Source organism: Epinephelus fuscoguttatus, linkage group LG5, assembly GCF_011397635.1.
Source record: "Epinephelus fuscoguttatus linkage group LG5, E.fuscoguttatus.final_Chr_v1".
NCBI classification, from domain to species: Eukaryota; Metazoa; Chordata; class Actinopteri; order Perciformes; family Serranidae; genus Epinephelus; species Epinephelus fuscoguttatus.
In genome coordinates, this window is record NC_064756.1 from 22,375,531 (window position 1) to 22,385,742 (window position 10,212).

The 10,212-nt window shown below is 41.4% G+C and overlaps 1 protein-coding gene across 1 annotated transcript; it reads right to left on the minus strand.

Annotated features, from left to right (window-relative positions):
* Window positions 1-1,446: 1,446 nt before the first annotated feature.
* Window positions 1,447-7,683, minus strand: LOC125888883 (guanylate cyclase soluble subunit beta-2-like). The gene is made up of 10 exons (XM_049576516.1): window positions 7,638-7,683; window positions 7,394-7,481; window positions 7,140-7,243; window positions 5,537-5,753; window positions 5,127-5,447; window positions 4,847-4,995; window positions 4,598-4,744; window positions 2,579-2,733; window positions 2,268-2,464; window positions 1,447-2,097 (listed from the first exon to the last, which is right to left on the minus strand). Exons 1-10 carry the CDS (start codon window positions 7,653-7,655, stop codon window positions 1,745-1,747), a joined length of 1,749 nt encoding a protein of 582 aa, XP_049432473.1. The 5' UTR covers window positions 7,656-7,683; the 3' UTR covers window positions 1,447-1,744.
* Between the last annotated feature and the right edge of the window lie 2,529 nt (window positions 7,684-10,212).

The following is a 10,212-nucleotide window of genomic DNA, read 5'->3' on the forward strand; positions in this document are numbered from 1 at the left end:
GTTAATGAGTGAGCCAGCAGACCGATTTTATCACACCTGACCACACAAACAGAAGACTCTGGTTACAGGTGTCTTTTTCATCCGGCCATCGCAATCCAGGCCCGGTTAACAGTGATGAGACACGGGGCCCTCTGCAGCGCGGATCAGATGTCTGGACTCCTCTCGAGACCTGGGGTGTCGTTTCGGAGTGAGACACTCACCTGCAGGTGACAGCCCTTTTACGGACAGCTCTGGTCACTCGGGCCTCGTGAGCAGCATCAGACTCATTAGTTATTTATCTTTGTTTCTTTTCACCATGTAAACTGAAATGTGTCGGCAAGGGGCTTTGTTTGTGTTTAAACATGTGACCTATTTCTTCACTATGATTCTAAGAAGTGTATTATTTTAGTACACATTGCACACTGTATTCTCTGCTGTCATGAATGGAGGGCTCCTTATAAATATTCCAGTGTTAAAGTCATTATAAGCTATTACATGTGAAATACAAAGTTTGATGAATTATTTTGACAAATTTTATGAAGCTTATTTATTGTTACCATAAATTTCAATATAAAACCATATATTTAAGAATATGACTGGCACTGTGGCTGCATTTTGTGTTGTTCAAACAAATTCAAATGGAGGTAAAGAGGCTCACGCAAGTAAAAGTAGCATTTTGAAGTTCAGGGATTTATCACGATGTATTTAACTCCAGCTGTAGTTTACCTCTAGTTGGATATACTGCAGGTTCTGCTGGTTTAAATGCACCAGGCAAACAAGCGTGAGCATGTTGACTTTTCACTGCGTTGCATGCAAACAAATGAGGAGACATAAGGTGTGTCTCAAATCACATACTTCCGTTATGCTTCTATGTAGTATATTGTGTGCACTATGTACTTATTGGCGTAATGCGCAAATTTTGACAGAGTAGTGTTGTCTCAAACCAAACACGGCCATTGTGCACTCACCGGAAATGACAACCGCAAATTAGCTAGTTAGCAAACTAGCATTAGCATTCATGTTATCGTTCGCGGTACCAAATCATTACAGACTGCTAAATTTACCCAACAAACATACTGCTGGCTGATATCCTGACAACAGTATAGTGGTGCTTAGTGCAATAAACACATGTATTTGTACAATGCAGCTACATTCACGGTCGCACAGTCCTCAGGCCGCCATTTCCAGTTTGAAAAGTGGTCCCTCCCCTTCAGCTACATAGCCAAGATGGCGACCATTGAGTGCGAGAAGTGTCCATAGTTCCACACTCATTTTTGACCGTTATGAGTGCAACATCTGGGTACTCATAGTGCACTGCATTTTTCCATACTTCTCAGTGTACTTATGCACTCAAAATAGTAAGTGTAAGTACAGAAGTACGTGATACGTGAGACACAGTATTTATCTGATTTTTTCTACCTTCTGTGCTTAGAAGATTTATTGCGAGTAAATCACTGATGGAGGAAATACATTTATTATTTAGTATGTCAGGCACATACATGGGCTACAAGTAAAACATACAGTAAGCTTTGATATAACATTTGACCTGCTACATCCAAAGTGCCACACATCTACTCGAGAGAAAACACTAACAATGCAGAGAATCTAGCTGGCCGATGTATTACAAAGTGAGAATGATACCATCTACACAAAGGCTCTTTTGTCACTGACTGGTGTTCAATAGCAATGGCACGTGTTAAATATACTGCACCTTGGTTGATGAATCATTTATAGTCAATCAGCCATTCGGCAAGTAATTGCCAGCTCACAGGACGACACAGAACCTGGTCCGGGTGTGTTTGCTTTGATTGTTGGTTTTCATGGCACCGGTAATCAGCTGCTGTTCCTCTGTGTCCACATGGCTGATGCTGTCTAAGCTGTCCATGTTATTTTTTGCCTCTGTTTGGTCATATTCATCTGTATCCTTTAACTGGTCTAGACCTCCATCCTCTGATTGATCTTCAGTGTGCAGGCTTCCGTAGCTCTCTGAGTCCTGGGGCTTGATGGCTGAGCCGGTCTGGGGTTCAGACCTATGTGATGATGGTGGGGGTTCACTCAGGCTGTCTTCATATTTCATAGGGATCAAGAAAAGGTCGTCCCCGTGCTGCCTCTGAAAAGCTACAACAGAGGAACAAAGTGAATGAAGAGGGAAAAAGATTTATGTATAGCTGATAAAGACTGCAGGGCATTAAAACTCAAACAATGGCCGAGTTCTTATTCCCCAAATTAAAGGACACAGAACAAATCACTAGATAAAATTAGAAGAATTTGCCAGACATGAAACAGACCTGGTCTGTGGAGACTTGGCTGGTAGCTCATCTGCCTGTCCTGCTGTCCAGCCCCTGTCTCCATGTCTGAGAGACCCATAATCTGCCACTCGCTGACTCCTATGTTCCTTTCAAGAAAGTAAGTGGTCATTCTGCCCTTCCCCTTCACCTCGATCTCCCCTCGCTTCTGGATAACAAAGCTTTTATTCTTCAAAGCCCTAAGAAATGTGGACAGAGGACGTGGAAGCAAAAAGAGAACATAACAGCATTCATGGTACACGTCAAATTGTGATTGAATATGTGTTTTCCTGCATGAATATGTGCGTCCTCACTGGTAGACAGCTGGGCTCAGATGGATCTTGTCAGGGAGGCCGTGACTCTCCATGCGAGACGCAGTGTTGACTGTGTCTCCAAACAGACAGTAACGAGGCATCTTCTCCCCAACTACACCTGCCAGTACAGGACCACTGTGGAGACCCACACGGATCTACAACAAGCCGTAGAACAGATGCTGCGTTAGGACAGAGAACAAAAGCAAAAGATCCGTCCATCCATCCATCCATCCATCCATCTTCATCAACTCATCCAGGACCAGGTTGCAGGGCAGCAGGCCGAGCAAAGTAGAGTAGATGGACCAGTGCATCAGGAGCTTTGCCTTCTGGCTCGGCTCCCTCTTCGTCACAACTGTCTACCGCAATGCATCATATCGTCTGTCCATGTCACACTTCATCTTTCCGCCTCCCTTATGAACAAGACTTTGGGATACTTGAACGCCTTCTCTACGTGCAGTAATTCTCTCCCAATCCAGAGGGGGCAAGCCACCATTTTTCGGCAGAGAACCATGACCTTAGACTGGAAGATGCTGACTCATCCTGGTCAAGCAAAATTTTTCTTAAAGGGAAATTTCAGTTTATTTCAACCCGTCTCCTATCATCCTAAATTTGTTTCAAGTTACTAGTGAGATAGAAATAATAGTTAGCATGTTAGCCATTAGCCTAGATACAGGCAGAACGTCAGACCTGTTAAAACATAAGTGAACGGGCATCCTTTCAAGTGCAAAGTTAGTCCACTAAACAAGCTTTTTCTCCACAAAGACCGCCTCATATCGTTAGGATAAATGTCAGAGAACATATAGAAAATGACATGTAAACATGTTGTCTTACCTTACCGCTGTGCTGCCATGTTTGTTTATCCCTCTAGCTGTGCTTTCCAAAGCGCGGCCGAAATATCGCGAGAACAAGTAGCGATCTCATAGCGTGCCTGAACAAACAGTAACAGCTGGAAGGCAGAACCGGACAGTAGCCTGAAAAGTTCATTCATTTATTTTATGAAAGATTTATAGAATAATGGCTGACTTTTTGCCAGACTTCGACTTTGTGGAGGAGGAATTTGATTTTGCGATTTTGCAGAGTTTGATGGCCGCCCTTATTTATTTGAGCCAGAATACACTGACGAAGAGCTTTGTGAAATTGAAGAACGGAGGAGGAGGAGAGAGAGAGGTGCAACAGGTAGAGGACGAGAGAGGAGGAATGGCTGCTGCAAGGCTGCGTGGCACTGGAGATTGGTGGTGTACCTGTGAATGCTGTGCCCCAGCGCCCACAGAAGAGGAATGCTGCTGTTGCAAGGAATGGGACCAGTTGCAGCCTTATTTTCAAGGTCTGGATGTGACCGAGGACGAGACACCTCCACCTGGAGTAACGTTAGTATCCAGCTGGACTTTATCTAGAGCTGGCAAGATATATTTCAGCTGCGCTTTGGAAAGCAGAGCTAGATGGTAAACAAACATGGCACCACACCGGTAAGGTAAGACAACACGTTTACATGTCGTTTTCTATATGTTCTCTGACATTTATCCTAACGATATGAGGCGGTCTTTGTGGAAAAAAGCTTGTTTAGTGGACTAACTTTGCACTTGAAGGTATGCCCGTTCACTTACGTTTTAACAGGTCTGACACTATGGCTGTATCTAGGCTAAGAGCTAACATGCTAACTATTATTTCTATGTCACTAGTCACTTGAAACAAATTTAGGACGATAGGAGACAGGTTGAAATAAACCAAAATTTCTCTTTAAGTAAAAATACACAAGTACAGTATTAGCAACAATGTATCAAAAGTAAAAGTTCTCATTATGCAAAATAATTACTATAGGGATAGGGATAGGGATAGGTTTAAGGTAGTTACATCTGTAATTGGAGTAAAAAGCACATTATTACCCTCTGAAATGTAATGGAGAAAATGAAGCATCATGAAATGGAAATACTTCAAATATGAAGTAGCACTTCAGTAAATATATTTAGTTAATTTCCACCACTGTTATATTTAAGAGATTCAGTACAAATGTTCTTGCACCTTAATGGGTCCTCCTGTCACCGGGTTGATAACCTCCCTGGCAGCCAAGATCATACCCAGGGCAAAGTTGGCCACCCTCTCAGCGTGGCTGGAGACAGGTATGGGCACCCCACCCACCACCATATAGGCGTCCCCTATTGTCTCCACCTGGGAAACACACAGTAAATACACCGTCAGATTTAGTCAAATCAAATGATTCAAGAAGTGTCTTTAATATTCGTGTCAAAAGGTTAACTCTGTGGTGTGTACCTTGTAAACATTGTGCACAGTTGTGAGTCGGTCGAATCGGAGGTACATGGAGTTAAGCATAAGGATGATTTGGATTGGTTCACACAGGGAGCAGATATTAGTGAAGGTAACCACATCACTGAACAGTATGGTGCACTCTTTAAATTCTCCTATAGGATATACAAACATACATAAAGACACACAGCAGTCATATTTGACACATAAAGCACAAACACTCTTATTATTATATTCGAATTATTATATTATTATACAATATTTAAAGCATTAGCATGCCATTAACCTGCTTCTACTGCTTTGCCCTCCTTCAGCTGGTTGGCTACATGCTTGGGCAACATAGCGTACAGCAAGTTCTCCGTCTTCCTCCTCTCTTCCTCCAGGTGTTGAGACAGGAGGCGGAGCTCCTCTTTCTTCCTCTCTAACTGATTGGACAGCTCAATTTCTGCCAATCGCTGCTGATTGAGCAGGATGAGGTCACGGGTGACGTCGTGAGGTGCGATGTCAGAAATGTGCATGTCCCTCTCCTTCAGCTCCTGGAGGCTTCTCAGCAGAGGAGAGGCTTGATAAAGCATACAGTCCAGAGAAGGCATCCAGATCATCTGACCTATGTGAAGGCAAATGTTAATAGTTCCCCTGTTTGCTTAGGAAAGAAAATATATATAGTTTGGTTACAGTTTTTTTTTTGTCCTTTACCTCTGAGCTGCAGCATGGGCCTGTCCTTCCATGCTTCAGGCATCATGTCCCTGCGCGTCTGCAGGACAAAGTGACTGTTGATGAACTTCCTGATGCTGGAGATGGTGAAGGTGACTTCAGGATGCACAATGCTGAAGTAAAGGTCCAGATGAATGCTCATTGTCTGGAGCCCGGGGACGATCCTCTGGAGCTTCACCCCTATCTGGTGCACCACCAGCTGCCTCAGACACCACCAGGATCACATCGGTTAAAAAGATACTTTGACGATTTTCAACCAGCTTTGTATCATAACAATGTGAGTCGTATGTGTAAATTAACTCTGGTAAACCTTCCTCCATCCTGCCAGTGCCAAGATCTCCTGCTAAATTTGCCAGCATTTTGGGTAATCTTGCGAGTTTTTTTACTGGCTCTAGGGCTATTGCACGGACTAGAGATTGTTCTTCGGCATTAGGACACAGAGATTATAGAAGAGTGAAAAAGCACCACCCTACTCTCTAAAATGAGAGACAGTGCTGATCAAATATAAACTAATATTCTGTTACTGTATTGCCTATTTCTTGCCAAACATGCTTTCAGAGACATATTTTAGTTCGCTGTTTAGCTGTAATACGAGAGTTTGTGGACAGACAGTGGGTACCATACTGTTTCCTGTAATGCAAAAATAGAGTCTGAAAATACTGAGATTAAACTGTAGAGCTATGCAGAGCTGATCAAATATGCACCAAGATTCTGTAACTGCATTGCCTATTTCCTTTTACTACTTCAAATGTTTAATGAAACATCTTAGCTTACCATTTAACTGTAATATGAGAGTGTTCGTTACCAGTCAGCCTTCGTATTGTTTTCTGTCAGGCAACTGGATAGGCAGTGAAGGCTAGGACGCGATCTTTGACCGAATGGGGGCTATGGGGTATAACACATGCGCAATGTAACTGGAGCTGCAATGTTGAAGGGTTACAGCAGTGGTACTAGAAATAAAGGGCTAGTGTCTGCTCAGGTTCTCTATGGGTGAACTCTTTTTATTCTCTTTGGATGCGCTTGGCCTGACAGAACTTTTGGGGTATGTTCAAATGGATGGCAGCCAAAAGACAATTAAACATTTCCACAAGGAAGCATTTGTTTATGGTCTTTTATTGAGGACCTTTTCCATAGCTGCAGAATTGTAATTCTCACCCATATCTTTTCAAATATATTTTGACCCAAGGCCATCTGCAGACGCTTCAGTGAAATGACTCAATCATCCCCATGTTCAATTATAGTGCATCAATTATTGAGACTTTCAGTAAATGCAGACCAGATAGTAGCGCTCATGTGTTTTACTGCAATGATATGGCGCACTATGATACCACGACTTCCCTCTTAACCTTCTTTCTTGCCTTAGGTCACCCACCAGTGAGAGCGTTTATTGGTCCGGTGCAGTACAGTGCATTCCGATAGTTGTAGGTTTTCTACCTCTTGAGCAAAGCATTTGTACCTATTGACTGCATGCCTAGTTTTATGAGAAGATCATCTTTCCAGCAGCAAAATACATCTTCAATTTAATATAATCACACAAAGCCCTCCTAATATACTATCTTTGTAAAGTGAACATGGTCATCTCTACCTGTTCGTCGAAGACTATATGGAAAGGGAAAGCATGGCAGAAAGTCTTCAGATCAATTTGAAGAGTTGTAGGATACACTGGCTCAAAACCCCTCAACAGTTTACCTGTGAGAGTAAAGAAAGAGAAAAGACACACATGTACAGGTACCTGCAGGTGTGTGACTCCTGATGGTCTTATTTGCTAAACTTTTGAGTGACTACTGGCTCAAGCTGCTCCAAGTATCGTATGTATGTTAATGGGTGTCTGTACTCTACCTTTCCCAAAACGAACCAGCCCCCTGATTGTCTCCCAGTGACTCCTGTGCATTGAGAAACTGATACTGGATCTCTTTTGATGAAGTGGCTGAGGGCACAGAGAGGACAGACTTGGAATTTCATTATAATCAGTAAAGTCATTTCTGTTTTTCTTGTTGTTCATTTTGTCCACAGTAGTGCTTAGTCTGCACAGTCTACATGTAGTTTTACATTGAGAGTTTGTAGCACAGTTCATTAATCTAACCTCTCCAGTCCAGATCATGGCATTACGTCTATTCACCAAAGGCTGGAGGGACTGTGTTCTCGAAAAACGTCCAGTTTTACATCTGACCATGCTGGAGCGAGCAGCAACATCTGGCCACTGTGTGACCAAGAAAACCACATGCTCCTTCTTCCCAGTTCTCTCCAGCTCCTCCAACTGGTTGACAATCTCCATTGTTATATCACTGTTGAAAAAATCTTTAGCAACAGCTCCAATAATACCTGCAAAAGAGAACAATGTGAGAAAGTCAATAAAATAGTGGCAAAATTGCAAAAGGACATACATGGAACTAGCATTTACTCTAGAGGACGTGTTCTTTAATTACCAGGAACAATGTGGCAGAGTCCTCTGCGGTCTGAATAATAGTGGAGAAGCATGGTACCATCAGGGTTCCTCTCCACCCGAAATGATGGTGCATTCATTTCCTGCAAGAATCCAACAATAAACTATAAATCAGTTTTTTCTCCGCAAAATAAATCAAGATTTAAAAAAAAATTTAAAAAAAAAGAACCTTGTAGGAGAGGGCGAGGTAGCTATGAAGTGCATCCAGATTCTCAGTGAATTCGAACAGATTTCCTCCCAGAGTCCGCAGCATGTGATCATAGCCTGAGTGTTTGCAGAACTCAAAGAAATATTCTCCGAACTGCCTCAAGACAACCTCTGGCTTCACTCCTGCAAAGACACGAAAACAAGACTAAAACAGAATAATATAACACAAGCAAAAATGATTTATTTTGAATTATTTTTCCATTTAAGGCGACCAATATTTGTGATTTTAAAAATCAAAACAAAACATGGACACATGGAAATTGAATTACCTAGCAGCTTGCATGTTTCTGCTACTAGCTGCATGGTGATTTCATCTTTATAGACTTCATATGTCAGGAAGGAATCCTGGACTCCAGCTTCATCCCTGATTTTGGGAAGACAATGGATTCATTGTATTTTGTGGTTATGATAAAGAAGATACAAACTGTTAATTTAAAAAAGGAACCCTCACTGTGATGCACTAATTGACTACACAAAGTAAGTCATCTTTTTGACCTTCATTTTAGGATTTTCAATAAGAAACAAATGCTCAGTACATCACTTTAACAAGTCAGCCACAAATATCTTTACAGGTAGAAAAACAAGTCCTAGGACTTCAAAATTGAGGGTATACTGCTACTCAGTTAGACCATTACATCAGCTCACTTATCCACATATCATATGTTGGTGCACAGTCTGACTTCCAAATAAGTAGAAACAATTTCCTTTATCACAGCCAAATCAAATGAAATGTTGTTTGCCCAAGGTAGGGGAGATCGGGGTTGGTTGTCACAGTGCTTATTATGGCCAACACACTAGAGGGCGCTGTGACATTATGTTGACATCAAATAATTGGCCTGACATCCTACTCCTTTGCACTGGTCATTTTGTGGAACACACAAAAGACACTGAGGCGATTTTATTTTGTAATTTTTATGGGTCAGAGAAGTTTTTCATATTGGTGGCCTTTTTGTATTAATGGCTTTTAGGTTATTTGTCATTTAAAAAAATCAAACATTAAAAAGTCAAAGGTAATAGCTTTGAGTCAACTTTAAGCTAACAAGCTAAAGCCATTTAGTAGCTAGCTAAAAATGTTTGTCAAGATGTCAGGTGGGGATAGTTGTCCCACTGCTTGACATGTGTGACTGTTCAGAAGGACAGGCAAAATGTTATATTCCACATGTTCTCAGCTGTTTTTAATTACACGCACACACACACACACACACACACACACACACACACACACACAATGTTGCTTTAGTTCCTCTTCAGAAAACAATGTTGGATCTAAACATACTTCAACCCAGGCTGACATTTTAATAAAAGTTTCTGGTCACATTGAGATTGAGGTTAATCTATTCTAATCTCACTGTTTCGTTTAATGTTATAGCCTATTCACAATGAGTTGTTATGAAACAATGGCTGTAATAAAGACTAGATTTTTTTCAGAACTGTGAATTCCTCCATTTTACTTTCATTCAAGAGGTGGTATTCATTTTAAAACTTATTTGGTGTTTACATCTTTAAAACATCTTTCCTTTTTTCCTCTGAAACCCCACTGATAACTATAGGGACAACCAACCCCGTACATTGTGTTGTAACCTATTCTTGTTACAGTAAGTTGTATAAATGAGAGGGATACCAATTTCAAGCCAAGACCTTAGGCTTTCGTTTAATGTAGGGATGACTAGTGAAAGATGTTTTGATGATGAGCAATTCACACAAGAGTAAAAACTGTGACAACCAACCCTGGTCTCCCCTAACACACTCATGGCACCTAGGACAGCAACTAGTGAGTAAGATTTCCAGTTCTTCTCAAAGGCTTTAGAGAAACATTCAAATAAACTCTTCCAATAAGTAAGCAGTTTCCAACATGTCCAAAGAGAATGTGTTAATGTCCTGTCTGCCTCTTTACACCTGTTACAGAGGGGGAAAACATCAGGGGGAAATATTGTGCAATCTTACTTTGGAGTAGTATAAGTCTTTAAATGGCCTACTTATAACAAATTTGTAAAAACAGGAAATAGAA